The sequence below is a fragment of the Ursus americanus genome, chromosome 3, assembly GCF_024610735.1.
Source record: "Ursus americanus isolate L20-20 chromosome 3, mUrsAme1.1.p, whole genome shotgun sequence".
Lineage (NCBI taxonomy): Eukaryota > Metazoa > Chordata > Mammalia > Carnivora > Ursidae > Ursus > Ursus americanus.
In genome coordinates, this window is record NC_142129.1 from 58998067 (window position 1) to 59019369 (window position 21303).

The window sequence follows — 21303 nt, forward strand, 5'->3', positions numbered from 1 at the left end:
AGTGCTAATATAAGCTGTTGCAGATATCATCTGGCTACAGTATTTGACACACCTCCTGGTCACCTTATACCTGGAGTTCACAGCAGACCCATTGGCAGAGTTCTGTGTTCTGAAGAATTAGAGTGTATTTCAGAATATGCAAGTAAAAGGAAACGTGAGAAACCCATTCTACACATGAGTTTCCTACATTGTGTCGTGTTGGTAAGCCATTAAGGGGCTTGGAAGAATGTTGTTGTCATTGTTTATCATCCTCTTTGATAACTAAATGATAGGAAAATGATGGTTCTTGTATAACCGGTGACCTATAGCAAGGCTTGTAATATCTGTTAATTCACATGGGCATGCTGTTAACGTCTGAGAGTCTCAAAAGGTTAAATTTAAGTAGTGCTTTAGGTTGACAGAGCAGTAAATATAGTTGGACTGTTTAGAAGAAAGCAGTTAAACATGAGACTACGTTGAGTGTTCAGATATGCCACTTCACTGAAGAATAGACATCCATTTATACATACCTTACATCTAAATTTTAAAACCCCCAAGGATTAGTGACTGTAATATTTACTTACATGAAATTTATGTGAAAATCAAATCAAGTGTAGAATTTCCATCCCAGCTAGAGTGTCTGTATATTATGAATGACGTAAAGACTTGCATCCTGCAAGAATGAGTAGGATTTGATATGTATTTTGATGTTACCATGAAATGCTCTGCCAAAGACAGAAGTAGAAAGATTTGTAATCTTCAAAGATTGTTGCCTTCGTGCTGTGATTTTCTATTTCTGGTAACACCTGTACAACACTGCTACCTAGTTACGCTCTTTATTTTATGTTTAATGTGGTAATCTAATTTCCCCTTATTTGAAGTTAGCAGCTCAAAGTAAAAAAAATATACATTGGAACGTTGCCATGACACTATTGTTATGGAGCCAAATTTGGTTAACTGGTGAGTTGTCTTGATTCCCGTCAGACTGGACTTGATTCCTGAAGGATCACAATGATCTTATTATGAGGAGTTTTCCCCTGTTCTGTAGCCTCAAGAATGCACTCGTGGGACTGCACATTAGAGAGGTTCTAGAGTCGAAGAAACCAGAAACAGGCACCTTTTGAAGTTACATCAACAACCCTGTAAAGTATAATAAAAATTTAGGGATCATTTTCTATACATTTAAGAAGCCTTTCTGGAATACTGTAAGTAGAGGGAAAATGAAGAAAATGTCTTCAGTTACAAGTCTATATAATTAAAGAACAGTGGCGTCAAACTTGATTTTATATTTTGAGCTTTTCTAAGATATATTCCTAGATCCATATCAACTAAGTCAAATGTAATTGTAACTTTATATCCATCGGTTTTAATATAAATTGGCTGCAGGGTAGAGAAGTCAGACTTAACAAGTTGTACATCCATGATTAAAGTACTTCTCAGGAACTGCTCGGTGTGAAGTTTGTGAAGGTGGACAAGAACAGTTTCTTTAACTTCTTTCAAAATGCTCTTATCTGACTTGATTCATTTGTGATTTGTAACTCCCAACTATTATGCCAGTTAAAAATTAGAGATGTGTTTCACTAGGAAAAAACCAATAATTTTTAATCTAACATATAACACCTTTTCTGAAAGAAGCTTATATTCAAAGGAAGCAATCTATTAAGAAATGAGAATGTTAAGAAATCTCAAAAATTACTTACCAAATGCCAATATAATTCTAAAACCCTGTTCTAGTGACCGTTTTCTTGGGATTATATCCTTTAGCCATGGAGATGTGATCTGTGTATACACTGATCATTCACATTTGCTTCATATAAAACACATTGTATGGTGGATCTTACCTGATCTCTCTCTTTTTTTTTAAAGATTTTTATTTATTTAAGACAGAGACAACAATAGAGGGAATGCAAGCAGGGGGGGTGGGAGAGGGAGAAGCAAGCTTCCCGCTGAGCAGGGAGCCCAATGCGGGGCTTGATCCCAGGACCCTGGGATCACGACCTGAGCCGAAGGCAGACGCTTAACAGCTGAGCCTCCCAGGCACCCCGTTATAAGATATCTTTTGACAATGCATTTCATGGCTGTGGCAAAGCCTATCCATAGCTCTCTGGGTTGGTTTTCTTTATTACCATTCAGTTGTTTGTTTCTTGTTTTATTGGTGAAGGCTGGGCTTATGTCAGTAGAGACTTTTTATAGTTCATTATTCTGATATAACTCTTGAGCTGTAGATGTTTTTTAAATTTATATTGTTAAGAAGTGACGCAGAAGGCTTGATGGGCATCTGGAGGTGATGATGGTGGTGTCACAGTTGAGGAAACAACACTGGTACTTAGCAGCGAGTCTTTGTAAGAAAGTCTCATGGACTTTTACAAGACAGTTTGGCCAGCATCAGTATTACCTGCTGTATGAAGAATGAAGTGTACTTTTCTAAATAATATTGATGGATTTTTTTCCCTGCATATGGATCTATTTTAAGACTATTTTGGGGTGAATAATGTGACTCCTAAGGCATAGTCTTTACTATTACATATCTTATATCTCTCGTTTCTTTTGGGGGGACTTCTTAATCTGATACTTTTAAGTGAACATTTTTAAAGATGGGCAAAACTCTTTGGGTAAAAGCTTTTCTGTAGGAATGGTGATTCCTCATGGAAATTGCTCTAATATACACTGAATTTAATATTACAAGTCATTTTTAAAGAAAATCCAAAAATTTATTTTGGGAAAAAAATTATAAACATTTTGTGCCAAATTCATAGTTGGTTCAAATAAACTGTAGGATTTACCGTAGCTAGTATTAACAGCTTAACAATTGAGGCCAGGTGACAGACAATTTCTTTTTAAGAACGTGTTTATTATCAGGAAAATTGCAAAGTTTCCTTTGTAATTATTCTATCATTGTTATTTTGGCAGCCTGTAAAGTTTTATCGGCATTTACTGAAAAGGTACTTTTTTTTGTTTTTTTTGGCGCTAGCCAGCTGGCTTTCTTTTTTTGGGCAAACTTTTCTAGCTCTGGTATTCAGAACATATTTTCAACTTTGATTGTCTACCAGTGGGATCTTTTTGAACAAGGAGCCAAACGGCTAATAATAACTGAATTGATCTCAATCATGCCTTCAGTAGCGTGACATCAGAAGGCTGCAGGTGTATTTTGGCGCTGGAGTGTGGCTTCCTCCTCATCCAGTGGGTTATTTTGGTACTGAAGGACGGAAGTGGTCAATTTAAGACCATGCAAATTACAGACTCTTTTCGCATACAGCCTGGAAGAAAAGTATGTTGAAATTATGAATGAAAAGTGAGTATTTCACTAACTTGAAAGAAAATAGAATTTTTCAAGCAGTCTAGGTTCACCAAATGAAAAAATGAAAAGATACTTTTCAGGGGGTATATATTAAAACAAGGAAAACACAAACATTTGAAGAAGTGGGATGATCATAGAATATTATTGGATTTGTGAGGGAGGTGTGCAGGTCCAGAGTTTCAGCTGGCTTGCTGGTGGTATTCACTCTAGATGCCGTGGACCATTTTTCTTACCTCTGGGCTTATTTAAAGACTTTTTCAGATCATGCTGATGCATGTGAGATGAATTCTAAATTTAGAATTCTGTTGCTTTAGTTCTGAAGAACACAAGAATAAATTCATTCAAGCAAGTATTTGCATCACTAATTACTTCATTGTTTTTAAAATGATACCAGATATAATAGTTACACTTTATTTCATAAAAATCTTACTTGTTTGAATACTTGTTCTTAGTGAGTGAAACTTACAAACCCTAGAAACTGCTGGTCTTTTTAGTAATTATTATTCCAAAGTGATGACAGGCATATTAGTAGTTGGCAGTCTTCTTTGGCAATGAAATATTATCTTCATTTTGGCTTTTCATGTTAGTATGGTCTGTGGAGTAATGAGTGTAAAATTTTAGGTCAGAGCTCCTGTGTTTGTGATTTAATACAAGGGGAAAATTGAAGATCACATTTATCACTTCTTACTTCTTAGTAAAATACCTCTGGATGTTTCCATCCACATTGATTCTTCTCTATTGCCTATTATCTGTCTTCTTCTTCTTCTTTTTTTTTTTTTTTTTTTGGTATCAGAGGATTTCAAGTAATACTATATTTACCCCCCACCTTTTGTTTTTTTCCTGAACTGTTTGTCAGAGATCTGGATTGATGGTCTACAGAGGGGGGCAGTCTGGGGTTTGTTCTGGAGAAGGCTAGAGGATGCCCACCTTTTACATGTTCTTCCTATGGGAAGGACCTGTTTCCCTGTCACACGGTAGTGAGGACAAAGCGCTCTTGGTGTCTGGGTATTGTGCAGGGCCCATCTGTCATAGCATTCCTCAGAACTTCATGCTAGACCGAGAAACACCAGGTAGTGATGGGCTCTTCCAGCCTCTCCTCAGCTAGGAATAGTAAGTACTGCCCAGTCTTTTCCAAACAATATCCTCTATTATTAGAAAGGAATTGCAGAATTACGAGGCAGGAAAGTAATATTTATTTTTGTAACTTTGTAGGGCTTAAAGGGCATCCATATTAAAGCGAAGTGAAACCATTTCTGCACAAGAGGTGTTTTCCATATTCATAAAGGTCATAATTAGGTAATTTATTAAGTGGAGCAAATTTTGAGAGGTATAGATTTCGTTGGGCATCTTCAGAACTTTACTTCATTTTATTAGATCTGTTCCTCAAATAGCTGCATTTTGTTCAGGTTTTATTCCTGCCAGTTGGATATGAAGTGCTGTATGTTTGGGCTCACTGTACGGAATTTGTTTCCAAAAAAATAGTGTCGTGCTGCTTTCCATCTACTGGACCAGTAGGGGTAGGAAGATCTGATTTGAAGCCAATGCAAAATGCAAACTGATTAGATTTGGATTGTTCATACATTAGGTCTTCCTTTCCCTGTTCTTACCCTTTTCCAGATGGAAGGACCCGTTTCCTCCCAGGGCACTTTCTCCTGGCAATTAGACTGTGAAGATGAGGTTCGTTTAGTGCCACTACTGTGGAAGTACTGTTAGAATTGGGCTTTACAGTTTAGAGGAAGGAATCAATACATTCTGTACTCTCTTTATTTTTCAATTAATGGTGCCTGTGATGCTTTTAAAATTAGGAATATAACTTGCTGTCTTTGGATTCTGCTCTTTGTTTTATTAATATAATAACATATTCCTTGCATCAGCTGGGAAGTAGGTGGTCCATGAAATACCTTTTAAAGCATTGAGCTTTTTAAAATGCTGACATATTGCATGTACAGCTTTCTAATGTGTGTTATGTACCCTCCCTTGTTGAATATAGTGGATTACACCTGATTTTGCCCTTTCAGGATGATTAAGTCTCATGATTATAAATTTCAGGGACCACTATTTGCTCAAATGCAGTAATGCCCTCAATTATTAATGAAGTGTGTCGAGTTCTGTGTAGACTCAGAACATTACGCCCTTTGAATTCTTGTATCAAAACTTTACATTTTCCTCTTCTCTCCGACATTAGTAAGCAAGTACTTACACCCAGACATTAAATTTTAAAGCTATAAGGAAAGATTGCTTGTCTAATGCCCTCATTTTATAGGTAGGAATGGAAGCCCGGAAAGGCTCTACAGTTTATCCATGAGCACACAGCTAATTACGGGTGAGGTAGGAGCTAGGTAGATATTACAGTTGACTCTTGAGCATCGGGGTTAGGGATGCTGAGCCCGTGCACAGTGGAAAATTCATGTTTAACTTTTGACTCCCCCACAAACTTAACTACTGATAGCCTCCTATTAGATTGGAAAACTTATGTTACTAGTCGATTACCACATATTTTCTTCTTTTTTTTTTAAGATTTTATTTGTCAGAGAGAGAGAGGGAGAAAGAGAGAGCACAAGCAGGGGGAGCAGCAGGCAGAGGGAGAGCAAGAAGCAGGTTTCCCACTGAGCAGGGAGTCTGATGCAGGACTCGATCCCAGGACCCTGGGGTCATGACCTGAGCTGAAGGCAGACACTTAACCGACTGAGCCACCCAGGCGCCCCAACACATATTTTCTATGTTTTATGTATTATATACTATCTTCTAAAAGCTAGAGAAAAGGAAACATTATTAAGAAAATTATAAGAGAAGGGGCGCCTGGGTAGCGCAGTCATTAAGCGTCTGCCTTCGGCTCAGGGCGTGATCCCGGTGATCTGGGATCGAGCCCCACAACAGGCTCTTCCGCTGGGAGCCTGCTTCCTCCTCTCCCACTCCCCCTGCTTGTGTTCCCTCTGTCGCTGGCTGTCTCTCTGTCAAATAAATAAATAAAATCTTTAAAAAAATTTATAAGAGAAAACACATTTACATTTCTGTCCTGTATTGGTCAAAAAATCCACATGTACGGAGACCTGCACCGTTCAAACCCGTGTTGTTCCAGGGTCAACTATATTTGATTCCTAATCTAGTGTTCATTCTACCAGGCCACCGTGTTTGCTTTTTCCTTCTGTCGGACCACCTCTTCCTCACAGATTTTTCTCCATGTATAATGTTTTGCTCTTGGTATGTAGTTGATGGGCACCGAATAAAATTGGGAACAGGACACAGAAGGAGTAGGGAAAGAATAGTCTGGTGGCTGGAAGACATGTTCCTTCAATGTCTCTCTGCTTCCTTGAGTCTTGCTTTATCCTCTGGAAGAGGAAGTGGTTGAACTAATAGTGGTGGTAACTAACATTTACTATTTGCCACGTTCCAGGTACTATTCTAAGTTCTCATGTGCATTACTTCACGTAGTGTTTACACAGACCCCAAGAGGAAGGTCTCATATTACATAGGGAGAAACTGAATCACATAAGCAGTTACTTGGTTTACCAGGAGTCATTCAGCATATATGTAACAAAGCCAAGATTCAGCCTCCACGCCGGTAACTGCTCTGGTCTTTTGTTTCTGAATGATCTGTGAGCTCCCTTCTTGAAGTTATGGGTTTGAGTGATGACAGCACTGATAGCTCACAATATTGAGTACTTCCTATTATATTTTACCCAGTGTCTCATTTAATCATATCAGCAACTCCATGAGGCAAGTACTATTAGTATCTCCTTTTTTTTTTTTTTTTTAAATAAATGAAGAAAGTGAAACACAAAGAGGTTAACTGGCTTGCCCCTTCTAGCTGGTAAGCAGCCATGGAAGATTTGAAACCCAGCAGGTGTAAGTGTCTGTTAGCTCTGCCACTATGCCTTATTGCTGGAGAATGAGTACTCGAGTATCTAAGACACAGAGTCATGTGAGTTTTATAATATTTTTGTTGTTTAGAGGTGGTGTGCGTGTGTGTGTGTGTGTGTGTGTGTGTGTGTGTGTGTGGAAACGCATGCACTAATGGTTTCTTACCTACGTGTTCTCTAAACAGTAGGAAATGGCATGCCAAGGATGTAAGTGAGTGAAGTGAATTTCGTGCAAGAGATAATGGGGTGTGGAGTGGTGGGGGTGGTGGGGACCGCACCAAATAGGAAAATGCACGTCTTGGCCAAAGGGGCAGCTGATAACGGGACTCAGCTAAGTCCTGCCCTGCTTTTCAGGCTGGAAAGTGGACTTTAGTGTTGCTGGATATTGTGTTTTTTTCCTAGAGAAGCCAGAAGTTTGGATTTTTAAACCAGAAAGAGATTTTGAAGGTGATTTTAAAGAGATCACAACAAGAAATTATTTGAAACCATTCCATGAGCCAAATGGGAACATTGGCAGCCTCTGGTTTAGATCATCAGGACTGGTAGATAAATAACCTTCAGATGAGTAAGAGTTGGCCGCATCTCTGTATCAAGGCTATTTTTTGAAGAGAAGCCGCACAAGTCCAAACCCAGAACATTTGTCCATTCTATTCTGCCTATGAAGAGGGTATAATGGCCCTTGGCAATGTAGAGAAAGTTGAATTATTCAGTGTACTTTTAAGAAATAACTGTCTTGTGAGGCTGTAACATCATCAGAAGGCTTTACTCTGTACATTATGAGGATTCCTGGCTTCTGACATTCCCAAGTCCATGGACTCCTGATTCTGGATGGGCTGTGACGTACAGGATCGTCTCCTGGACTTTGTCAAAGCACATCTCTTTTATTCAGAAGTACCCCTGGCGGATCCAGTCAGGAAAGTCTGAGATTGAGTGTGTAGTCACTGAGACTGATAGGAGTTTGGTATTAGGAGAAAAATAGTGTGGGGGCGCCTTGGTGGCTCAGTCGGTTAAGTGCCTTCTGCTCAGGTCATGATCCCAGGGTCCTGGGATCAAGCCCTGCATCAGGCTTCCTGCTCAGTAGGGAGCCTGCTTCTCCTTCTCCCTCTGTCCCCGGCTCATGTGCTCTCTGTCTCACCTTCTCTCTCAAATAAATAAATAAAATCTTTAAATTTAAAAGAAAAGGAAAAAAAATAGTTCATTACCTTCTTCTGAGAAACGCCTGATTTCTCTGAGCTCAGTCTTGGTTTTACGTATTTACTTCCAGGAGCAAGGCAGGGGCAGATTGATGACCATTTGCCTTCTTCTAATAAACATAGCTCCTCTTTTTTATCTTTTTACCCGGTTGACTTCTACTTGTGATTTCTTTAGTACAGTGATTTCTGAGTATAAACCCTAGCTCAATCCCTAAAACTGGATCATACCTAATGTCCTCTATAATTCAGAAACTGTTAGATTCATAACATGGGTAAGAGTTTCCCTTATTTTGCCTTTGTGATTACTACTACGCCACACCTTATATATTGCCAAAATAACATCAAAGGGCAAACTAGGTTTGGGATCTAGGCCAACTGGTAATATTCCTTTGAAAACATTGTATCATTTTGTTAAAAAAATAACTACTCCACTTAAAGAGCATTATTTAAGAAAAAAATAAATATCACCTTGCTGCACTATGGTCTAAATTCCTGTCTTGGAAATATTATAGTTGAATGTATTTCCAGAAGCTGCAAATAATGGAAAATCATGAAAACTCGAATCAGGGTCCCTGTCCTTAAATGTGTTTCAGTTTGCATTTTGATAGCAGTTTAGAAATGTTATCGCTTGTTTTGTCACAGACATAATTCACATCTTTCTTCAGGCACTGTAAACAAGAGAAATGGTTTAATGGCCCCATAAAGGCACTCTGCTGATATCTGAGATTAGGCCCTTTAGTAATGGATGTTGGTGCGTGTATGTGTGAGTGGTATGTGTGCACAGTGGGGGCGGGGAGGGCCTGGAAGAGGTAAATGTACTGGAAAAGATTCTTTGAGAGGCTCCGATGCAGCGGAAGTGCCTTCTGTTTTTCTGTGTGTCTTGGAAGATGGATTTATGGAACATGTGACACTATTGTCTTTATTTGTATACAGGCCTTCCCCTTTGCTTCTGGAATTTAACTGAGTACTAATTGAGGTCATTGCCATCCATTTATCACCTGAAATTGAAATGATATTAACTTAAAGTGAATGCTTTTCATCTAGTGAGTGTATTCCCAGCTACACATATTTGTATAAAAGGCTGCATGCATTTTTCATGCCATGCTTGTATCTGGTATTAAATAATCTAATTTATGTATACCATTTATTTTTTTCCGCTTTTACAGAGTTGTTGCTTTTTTTTTTTAATTTGCTTCTATGGCCAAGTGAAAGTTTTCTGGTTTTTTGTTTCTTTCTTTCTTTTTTTTTTACAAGCACTTTAGTGTCCACAAAATTTGTTTTGACTTTCTCAGTTACATTTTATAGACAAGTGTAAAAAATTATATATTATACATAACCATGGTCTATGTAAATGCTTTAAAATTCTTCAAAGAACATAAATTTGTATTGTTTTAGAGGCTCAGAATCACGTCATTTTCATCATCTTGTTTGTGTATACCCCTGTAAGTTGGTGACATAAGGCTGCACACTTGGTTTTGAGAGTCAATATAAACAGAGTTAATAAAGCAAAATCAGTTGGCCTTTGTTAACTAATTTACCTAAACCTTTTCAGTAGCAGGTGTCATTGTTCTACCCATTCACTTTTATGTTTTCTTTCTCCTCTTTCATTATAGACCATAATTTCACATAATCTAGAACAGGTGCCAGCAAACTTTTTTTTTTCTGTAAAGGGTCAGACAGTAAATATTTTAAAAAGATGTATTTATTAGAGAGAGAGGGTGTGTGTGTGTGTGTGTGTGTGTGTGCGCGCGCACGCACGCAAGTGGAGCAAAGGGCAGAGGGAAAGGGAGAATCCTCAAGCAGACTCCCTGATGAGCGAGGAGCCTGACACGGGGCTCGAACCCAGGACTGGGATCATAGCCTGAGCCAAAATCAAAAGAGTCAGACACTCAACCAACTGAGCCACCTAGGTGCCCCCAGACAGTAAATGTTTTACACTTCGCAGGTCATGAGGTTTCTGTCACGAATACTTCATTGTAAATCCAAATAGCCCTAGTCTACCTCCGTGAAAGGGTGGGACAGTGTTCCAATAAAACCTCATTTATCACAATAAGTGGGAAGCCAGATTTGACCTGTGTGTGTAATTTGCCAGCCCCTGTTCTGGAACATCATAAAGTAGACTATTCTAAAGCAGAATTTTTGAGCAGATCAGAAATCTCAACATCAAAATCAGGAGACGTCATAAAGGCGCTGTATTCCTAGGTCGTTTTTGATAAAGAACTACAGATTTGAAAATGTTTTTAAAAAGCTACAGATTTGATTCAAAGACATAGTTCTTTTAGTGAAGAAGTAATTAAAAATGTGATGGGTTTCTCTTCCCAGAGTAATTGTTTTGTACTCACAGAAATTGCTCCTCTATTTCACTCTTAGATAAGGATTGCGAGGAAAGCAGAGTAAAAGGTCAGAGCCAAGGCAACTTATCACTGTAATTATATTCACTGTCCACATATAGAAGGGGACCCATCACTTGTGACATTTTGGTTATCAGACTCTAGGGGAAGCTTTAGATTCTGGACGGCAGCATTTTTCCTTAGTGGAATATGAGTGGTGTGAATTTTTAAATACTTTCAGTCACAGTAATAAATTGAAAGAAAGCAGAATGCCTAGAAGTAGGCCTGAATACTCTGAGAAGTGTTTTGGATACAAGTGGCACAAATATATTATTAAGGTCATATATATATAAACATGCATTCCACACACATGAATTTATCACACTTAAAGGAGACTGGCTAATATCTTTATGAGAGAAAACACTTTAAAAAACTAAATAAAGCTCTAATAGGACTTCTTTGAGTTCTTGCAGATAAGACTGTGTCTTACTGTTCATCCTTACTCTACAGCTTTATATTCTGTCCTCCTCTCAGCACCTGGCATAGTATCTAGGCCATAGTAAGTGGATTAATTAATGACAGAACGAATGGATAAACATCTGATAGGAGGTTATAGTGGTGCTTTTACATGAAGGAAATAATAATTGTGTTTATTCAAAATAAATTTGAATGACGTGCTCAAGAGTTGTCACCAGGGTGTAGGACTCTTTATTCTTAACCTATTGTAAGTTAGTCCCAGGTCTTGTGATAGATATTAAGCTTAGCTTTTTTATGCCTTTTGAAAAAAATTAGCAGAAGTGGGAGTTATAATAAAGGTCCTTCTTGTCTTGACTGATGAGAATCAAATACAGTAGGTGAAGATTCTTTGAAAACTTTGTAATACTTTATAAATTTGAGGGTTTTTAAAAATCATTATAGCTAGTTATTTTCTATTGTGATTCTAAATTCAACCACAGTTCCGTAAGTCCCCATCTATAGTTAAACCTCTTATCTTTCTTGAATGTATCAGAAGACGACATCATCTTCACTCTAGAAATATAAACAGAAACTCGATGTATAGATTAAATTGTTTATTCTCAGGACTAACATGAACCAGTCTGTTAAAACAAACATGGTCTGTTTTCAATTTAATGGTACAAAAATGTTCCAATGTCATGATTGTTTAGGAGATTACTCTCCTGTGAGTAAATTTTTAAATTCATTATCTTCATCTGTATTTTAAGGTGTTCAAATGTAGTTTGAACAAATGACATGGTTATTAGCATCGTTGCACTCTGGAAAGGTGGAGGGCATTTCTGCGCTCCAGTAGAATAAGGACAAGATTTTGCCTCTGTTCTAGAATGTAGACAGAAAAAAAAAAAAAAAAATGGGAGCAAGATGATGCCTTGAAGTTCATAGTTCTAAAATGAAAACAATTATTAATTTAACCAATATTTTATGAGAATACCATAACCCCAAGTAAACTTTTAAATTAAGAAGTGGTTGAGTTTATTTTGGAAGTGCACTTTTAAAAGTCCTGGTATTTTGGAGCTCTTAAATTTAACCATTAGAAGAACTCAGTCATCATTAGTCAGCCTTAAGATGTGGTTTTAAAGGTCAAGTCTCCATCAAAGAAAAAATGCAAGATGCAGCTCTTGCGTGTTCTTTCTGCTTCTCCTCCTAAAGATCTGGTTGTCCAAAGGGGCTGGGGGTCATAAAAGTTTGCGTGGAAACGCGTTTTGAGGAATGCCTGAGAAAGACTGTAGATTTCATAGATACATTTTCTGAACTGTCCGAAGTCAGGGATAAAGATATAAAGTAATATTATTTGAACTATCGCTTCTTTGCAAATGAAATGAAGGAGTTAACTCACTGGATTTGACACACTGAAAGAAGGAAAGATTCACTTTAATTAAAACTACCAACAATGCAGATGCATGTCGTTCTCTGCTTCAGACCCAGCAAGGACCGTACAGTAAGCGAAATGAAATGTGTACCTAGCAGCCTCGGCAGCAGGCTGGAGCCGTGTTCAGTGCAAGTAATTTAATTAGTGTTGATCATGACTCCAGATGATGGTAATTTGATAAGGAATAATTTAGTACTTAACAGCCTTTTACATGCACCAACTCCATGTGGGAAGGTAAAGCAAATTGCACAAAATGAATGTGCTGCTTTCACTTGTGCCTGTGCCAGTGAGCTGGAAAACTGCCTGTTAGCAGACGCTCAGACTCTCAGCCCGGTGAAGAAATACCCAGCGCGTGCTCAGCTCAGCCCGCTCTGGTGGGAGTCTCTGTACTGTCCTTATTTAAGAATAAATAAGAGAAATCACTTTTGTGGTACAGGATCTCCAAGAAGCAGGAAAGTGAAAATGGGAACAATAAAGTCACATGTGGTTCTTGTGCAAAATGTTGGAGATCTTCAGGTTGGCTTCCTTTTTTTCCCCCACAGCAATGAAAAATTCCAAGCCAACTCAAATTTGTTGAATTACTTATTTGTCTTACGATTAGGAAAAAAAAAAAAAATCACAGTTCCGAGGGCCTGTGATGCTTAAGAGGCCCACACACGTTGCATGTGTTAGAGACACATGATGTTGTGGAGTTACGTTAGGAGTAGGGGAGCCCGAAAGTTCGGGATTTGGAGAACCTGGGAGAATCCTCAAGGGTGGACATCTACTGAATAGAAAGACATTGTTAGATCTTTTTTTTTTTTTTTTTTTTTTAAAGTCTCTGCAAGTACTGGATCTATTTCAGTGCAGCACACACTGGATCCAGGTATGGGTTCGCATCACAGTGGATTCGAAATTAGCCCAGTTATGAGAATCACCTAGAAATTTTTGTAAGATACGGAATCCTGATCTCTGTCCCAGTCTTAGTGAATCGTCATTTCTGGAAGTGGTGTATTAGTTTGCTTAGGGCTGCCAGAACGAAGTACCACAAACTGAGTGGCTTAAAAAACAGACATTTATTGTCTCACAGTTCTGGAGGCTTGAGGTGTTAAGATGAGGGTGTCGGTAGGGGGTTCTGAGCACTCTCAGAGAGAAGCTGTTCCACGCATCTCTCCTGGCCTCTGCTGGTTTGCTGGCAGTCTTTGGCAGTCTTTGGCTTGTAGGAGCATCGTATCATCTCTGCCTTTGTCTTCATGCGGCGTTGTCCTGCGTGAGGGTCTCTGTATCCTAGTTCCATTTTATAAGGACATGAGTCATATTGGATTAGATTCCCCAGATTGACCTCATCTTAACTAGTCTTCTCAAGAAGTTACATACTCAGGTGTATTGGGGTTAGGACTTTGCCGTGAATTTTGGAGGGGGCATAATTCAACCTATAGGAGGTTGAATAAACATAAACATAAACATAATAACCATGTGAGGTCTGGGAATCCCTGTTGTTGTTGTTGTTGTTGTTGTTGTTGTTTTTCAAAAGTACCTGGTTAAATTTGATGATCGGTCAGATTTGAGCATCCTGAGTTTAGGAATCAACTTGCCTCTGATAGCATTGTGGGAATCCTTACATCCTTTCATCTGAAGTCAAGTTAGGGAGCCCACGGAGCCCGTTTGAAAGCATTAGCGCTCTAGACAGTGTCTTTCTAGGATAGATCAAGTTTTTCCTTCCGAGTCCATGTCAATAGACACTTTGATAGGAGGCTACTGTTAGGCTAGCAAGCCTTCCTGACGGTACCCCAGACTTGTCATTCCTCCCCTGCCTCATCTGGAATCATTTATCCTGTGAAATTACAAACAAAACACACTTCCAAGGACCTGTTCTCAGATGTCTCTGATGGAACAGGAGGCCAGACATATTCAGATATTTTAAGTTGTATAGCATTGATTGATGCCCCTCATATTTTTAACCTTTTAGTTGAGAGATGCATTCATTATAATGTAAAATTTTAACTGCACAGTTTGATGAATTTTCCATATGTATACATTCACAGAAGTGCCCCTCGGAGCAAGGTATATAATATTCCCAGTACTGTAGCAGGTTGCAAGTGTGCTTTCTCAGTAAGTAACACTCCCATCTACCAGCAGAAGGGAACTCTTTCACTGTCACTCAGTTTGGTCTGTTCTTGAAGTTCAAATGCTACATTACTGTTTTGTGCTTTGACTTCTTTTACTCAATTTCACATCTGTGAGACCACCTATATTTCTGTGTGTCAGTCATTTGTTCTACGTTGATCCTGCATAGCATTTCATTGTGTGAATATGCCATGAATATTTACCTATTAGCCTGCTAATGAACATTGGAGTTTTTCTGGTTTTTGCTATTTTGAACAAAGTTGCTATAAACATTCTAAGACATATCTTTTGGTGAACATAAGCAGTCCTGTCTCTTAGGTATATACCTAAGAGTGAAATTACTGGATCATGGGGTACATTTATATTCAGCCTTAGTGGATACTGCCAAAAAGTTTGCCAAGGTGTTGATATCAATTTATACTCTCAGCAGCATATATAAAAGTTGCTGTTGGCTCTAGGTCTTCTTCAAAACTTGGTAATGTCAGTCTTTTGCAGCTTAGCCATTCTGGTGTGTGTATAATGATTATCTTATGTGGTTTCATTTGCATTTTCCTGATAAGTACCAATATTGACTACCTTTTTACATAGGCTTTTTGTTGTTGCTCATTTGTTTGTTTTACCATTTGGATGTCTTTTCTTATGAACTGCCTGTTCAAGGCTTTTACCCATTTTTAATTGGCTTATTTGTTTTGACTTGCTTATTCTGAATATGAGCTTTTTGTCAGATCTTTCTATAGAAAACATCTTCTGGAAGTCCACAGCTTATGTGGACTTATGTCTTTTAATAGTGTTTTTGATGAAGAGAAGTTCTGAATTTCATTGAAGCATAATTTGTAGGTTATTCTCTTTTATTGTTAGTGCTTTTAGTGTCCTGTTCATTAACGCTATTCTCGCTCATGGTCCCAAAGACTTTTAAAATATACTATTGGATATAGTAGTCTCTGATAAATCTGGTATTTTGATAAATTTGATAAACTTTGCATCATACTGTGTATTTATTAATTCCTGAGGTCTCACCTATTTTTATTCATATGAGTTAGATCTGATTTCTCAGGTATAATGATTTGGTGCTGCTATGAATGACAAACTGAGTTACCGATGTGTTGCTACTGCTTTTTCTTAGGAAAATGTAAAACCCAATATGTAATCCAAAGTGCTAAACTTGGGCATATGCGTTTTACTGTTTATGTTCAAAGAAGTAGTAAATAGTTGAAAACTGTTCACTAAGAAAGAAACACATGTATGGTCAGTGATTTCATCATACAATATTTGTCATTCTAAGAAGTAGCATACACACACATACACAGGCAGTGAATTTTCTTATACAGTACTACTTTAAATCTTTTGTGGATTTTTTCACATTTTAAAAAATTTTTATTGTGCAAATTTGGGACTTAATTAAAAGGAAAGAGAATAATGTAATGAACTTCCACCTACCCATCAATCAGCTTTTAACATTTATCAGTATTTGATTTCTCCCTAATACATTATTTTTTTCTAGTCTATTTTAAAGAAATTCACAGATATCTTCTTATTTTCTGTAAATACTTTATGAATCTCTAACTTTAAATCTTTTTTTGTGTGTAATTGCCATTCCATTATCACATCCAACAAAATGAACACTAATTTCTTCAGTATCTAATATCTAGCCCATATTTAGATGTCTTATTTGTCACCAAGTTGCCTTTTTATAGTTGTTTTTTTTCAAATTAGAATCCTAACAAGTCTTCATGTTCTTAAATCTCTTCTGTCTTAGTGGTTAATAAATTATAACTTTCTGACTTGGTAAAGTTAATAAGCATGAGTACCCTTGACACATGAAAACACATGTAATTTCTCCTTTGTTTCTGTCCTCTATTCTCTACTTTAAGTAGGCATGTTAAACTCACAGCGTATCAAGAAAATATTTTGAAATAGACCACCCAGTGGAATTATTTTATTACTATTTATTAAGTTTTTCTTAGACAACTAATTTAGATGAAATTTGTTTATTTCTTTGGCAAATGTATATTCTACAGTGTTTCAGATGGCTCTTGAGTACCATAGAACATTTCTGTCAAAATTATGTACATATCCAACCAAATAGCATATATTTGCCCATAGCTTGGTAGCTTTTGATATCAAATTATTATGTTAAATTATATATGATGTTCAAACTAGTACAAGTTTATAATGCTGTCATGCCACAATCAAGATTGAATGGCATTGTAAATCATGAAGTTTCTCTTGTCATATCTTCCTTTATAGAAAACAGTATTTTGTGTTTTAATTCCAGTTCTTATAGGAGTTAGAATAAATCTCCAGAATGTGTGTTCTTTTTGTGTTTATCCCTTGATTAGTCATATTTGTGTACATTGTACATGAAAATAAAATCCATTCTCATGTGTACTTTCCTTTGTCTTTTTATGCATTTTCCATTTATACTAAAATTTCTAATGGGATCTCTAGTAGGAAAAAGAATAAAAACATACATAGTGTTATTTATTTATTGGTTTTAAAGTTGTCTCTTCCTACACATACATATTTTCTCTAGCCTTCATATTTTATATGATGTTTGTATTAAGCATTAACGAATATAAGTATAACCATTAAGTCACATGAAAGAGGGTAAAACATCATTTGATTTAGAAAAATTGTTTTATGGTGGATTACATTTGACACATAATTTTCACATGTTTCTCCTCACATTTTATCTCATAACTCTGGTAAGTAGATAGGCAGGTACTTTTACCTTTATTTTATAAATGAGCATTGGCCTCAAAGATGTTGAGTTTTTGCCCAAATTATCTTCAGTTACCACTGGACCTGCATTTGGATTTTTTTTCTTATACTTCAGTTGTCATTCCGTGAAACCATTACTATTCATGGGCTTGAGATATTTTCCTTTCAGTAATGGTGAAAATTATGTTCCGGTCCTCACTTAATTTTCAGATGATTAGTTGAGCCTTTTCTTCTTTAATCACTGGAAATTTTTTGGAAATATTTTTAAAACTTTCTGAAAACTGAGCTTCTAGTATTGTTAATATCAGCTAAGCAAATTATAAGTGATTCACTTTAATGAGAGTTCAAGCATGCATTTTGTTAAGCAGTAAAAGCAGAAAAAGAATATACAGGGATTCTCTAGAATCTTTTCTTCCATGAAATTCATTACATGTGTTTTTTCTTTTTCAATATGAAATGTTAGTGATATTTTAACCAAGAGAAGTCGAGCAGATTACTTAATTCCTAACTCCATTTCATTTGTGTGGATATTTTTTGTTTTGTTTTCTAGTGGCTTTTCATGGCCTACCACTGAAAATCAAGAAGGAACCCCACAGTCCATGTTCAGAACTCGGCTCTGCCTGCAGTCAGGAGCAGCCCTTTAAATTCAGCTATGGAGAGAAGTGCCTGTATAATGTCAGGTAAAGCCATCAGGTGTATAGAGAGGGTGGTGTTTCTGACTAAAACAAAAAATCCAGAATAATACCAATTCTCAAGGTCTATTTTATATGAGTTACATCTTCAGCATATAACAAGCTAATTAGCTAATGTGTTTAGCCGAGCTCTGAAGAACCATACACTATCCAATCAAACACTTTTAGAATCATTTTAAAGCAATAATTTTCATCCAAATCGTTAGCTGCTTTTCTACTGTAGTGATGCGTCCTGGGTTTGAGAAGAGGGTCTTACTTGGCATGAACAGCTATTGAAAGTTCTCATTAGAATGAATGCATTATGCACTTTAGATAGAGTCTGTAGAAAAAAATGAAACATTTGGCAGGTCTGAGCAGTACATTAGTTATCTGACAGGCTTTGCAGATGATCTATAAGATGCGTTCACGGAGAATTGCAATAAAGTTAGAATTTTATACGGCTTAGTACAGGCTATTAGCTATTAAAAAGCCAGTTGTTCCTTTTGATGATAATAAAGGGTGGAGCAGTAAAATTACTTTGTTCATTTGTTAGAAGATTTGATAACATATATGTTCATTAAAAACCCTTCACAGTAAATTGCATTCGGTTACTTTTCATATTGGCCTCTAATTGCATGAAGAGAGGTTGGCTCTGTGTATTAAGTATCATTATTCTCAATTACAGTAGAAACTTAGTTCTTAAAAGGAGCTCATTTGGAAACTTACAAAAATGATTACAAATATTTGCAGTTTTAGAAGTTACATAGATTCAAGTTCATAATACATTATGATCCAAAGGAGTATTCTATATTCTCATATATTTACAGAATGTAATATTCTATCCAAGATACATAAGATTCAAGAAACTTAGATTTGTGCAGTCTCATGGCAGCTGACCAGTGTTGGGGTATTCTATTCCTATTTGCTCTCGCAAACTTGTCTTTTATATCTGCTTTTCTAGGAGGATCACCAGAGCCTGAAATTATGAGCCAGCTCACTTGAAACTGCAAAGCTTTTATTTAAAAAGATCTCTTGTAGAAGCCATTAAAGCATACTGAGTTCAGTTAAAATCATATTGATCAATCTGAGTTTTATTTATAGTGTTTTTAATTTTTGTATTTTCTCTTTAAGAGTACTATATATTCACAGAGTAACTATTTAACATACTGAAAAATTTCAAGTTAATGAACCAGATAGATATGGAATTGTCATTGCATTTCAGCATTGATCAGAAGTGTGACTATGAAATCACTCCTGCTTTGTATGACCTATCTGACATTCATAAATTGTAGATAAATCACCTGAGTATTTTGAGGTCCTTCTTGGGGACCAATAGTTTCCACAGTGATATATGGATTAAATCCTAGTACTTCCATTTCTATAGGAACAATATAACTCAATACAGTATTTCATGGAGGAAAAAAAAAAGCGTCCTAGGGCAGAAGATATATCATTTTTTTTTTTCTTTTTACATGGGAATAAGATGGGCAAGCTATTTTGTAGAAGAAGGGTTTCTCATTCAGAAATATTGGTAAAGGAAATAGGTAGAACCAAACATAATATGAGTACTGTTGACTTTGCTTTAAAGCCAAGAGTTGACTTACCCAGCACACACTTCTGCAGTTCTGTGAAGTATTTTTGCGCTTGGATGTAATTCTGTGGTATAGATGTAGCAACTGAATAAATTATTTCATAAGTTAATCCAAAAAGAACGTTTCTTTTTTAAAAAGGAAAAACTATGTATTGATGATTGCTTTTTATTTTAGAAGAAAATGTATTATTTTAACCTAGAAATACCTTTCTTATTCAGAAATTTAAGTAAAATTTATTCTCAGTAAAATATTTTTTAGATTATAAAAATTAGTTAAATCATATTCCCAAGAGGAAATGCAACAAAGGAAAGCAACTTAAATCCATAATGTATATAAAAACAAGCTTACTCATTTTATTCCTTGGTAATTGTGTTTAGAAGTTAGACTATGACAATAGGATTTTCTTTTTAAGAACCTCATTTTGTACCTATTCTTATACTCCAAGAAAAGTTAACTATATCAGAGACATTTTAATTTGCCTCATTACTCTTTATTATCCCATGCAAGGAAGTTAATGCCAGGCATCATTTATTTTATATTAAAAAAATGAAAATAAAGCAAAAGGATTGCCTTCTTGAAAATTATATCACAAACAAAGGCAAGCCAAGAATGGTCTCTATCTTATGAAATTCAGGTTAATGTCTTTTTCTAAAATCTTATGTAATATGGAACAATGATAATATCAGAAATATTTAATGATTTAGAAAAGATCTATCCAACTTGCTCAAGGAGACATATCAAGAATATATATGTCAATAATTATTTCCATAGTTCCCCTGCTGTCATAGTGATTTTCTGAATACTAAGTTGTTTGTGTAGGTATTAAAACACATGTTTTGTATTTATGCTGATACCGAGTTATATAGTAATTATCCTATTTTCTGTTTAAGTGGTGGGTGATTCTGAAGATGACATGTTTTAGGATTATAAAAAACCAATACATATAAAATTCTCACTTCCTTATGACTTGAGCCCAGAATATTTTTTGCTTTTCTTGGGTTGGAAGAAAAATTGTTTAATCGTTCCAAAGAAACAGATGTTCTCTTCTCTTTTGTTCCTCGGGTAGTGCCTATGATCAGAAGCCACAAGTGGGAATGAGGCCCTCCAACCCCCCAACACCATCCAGCACCCCAGTGTCCCCACTACATCATGCATCTCCAAACTCGACTCACACTCCAAAGCCTGACCGCGCCTTCCCAGCTCACCTCCCTCCTTCGCAGCCCATACAAGACAGCAGCTACCCCATGGACCACAGGTAAACTGCAAGTAGTATTTTTTTTAAATGTCTTTAGCATCTTGGAGGAAAATTCTATTACTAATTCCTAAGACCTATGGTAGATTTAAGGTGAGCATATTAATTTTGCACATCTTTGCAAAATATTTTTAGAAGGAGCTTGCCCTATCTATAGTTATAAATAATTTGTGGAGAAGGTCATTTATAAACATTCCTTTTATAAACATTTAAATTGGTTGCTAAAGTGGAAAATTAATCTATATACCGACATTTGAACATTTCCCTTTCACTTTGCCTGAATTAAATTGCCTCACTTAAACTTTAAATCAGATCATCCCATTTTTATGAGCATATGTGTGTACTTGTTCTATAAAGTTAGGAGACTAATTTTAGTAGGTGGCTTATGGAATTAGGTTCTTTACCTTAGATTGAAT

The 21303-nt window shown here is 36.5% G+C and overlaps 1 protein-coding gene across 7 annotated transcripts in view; it reads left to right on the top strand.

Moving 5' to 3' along the window:
- The window catches only part of ETV1 (ETS variant transcription factor 1), a 90847-nt gene that overhangs the window by 30731 nt on the left and 38813 nt on the right, over positions 1-21303 (top strand). For all 7 annotated transcript variants that reach the window (XM_087861020.1, XM_087861016.1, XM_087861017.1 and 4 more), the window contains 2 exons: positions 17923-18052; positions 20702-20890. In XM_087861020.1, coding sequence (XP_087717146.1) covers positions 17923-18052; positions 20702-20890 — 319 coding nt within the window. The remainder of the gene's footprint in view (positions 1-17922; positions 18053-20701; positions 20891-21303) is intronic.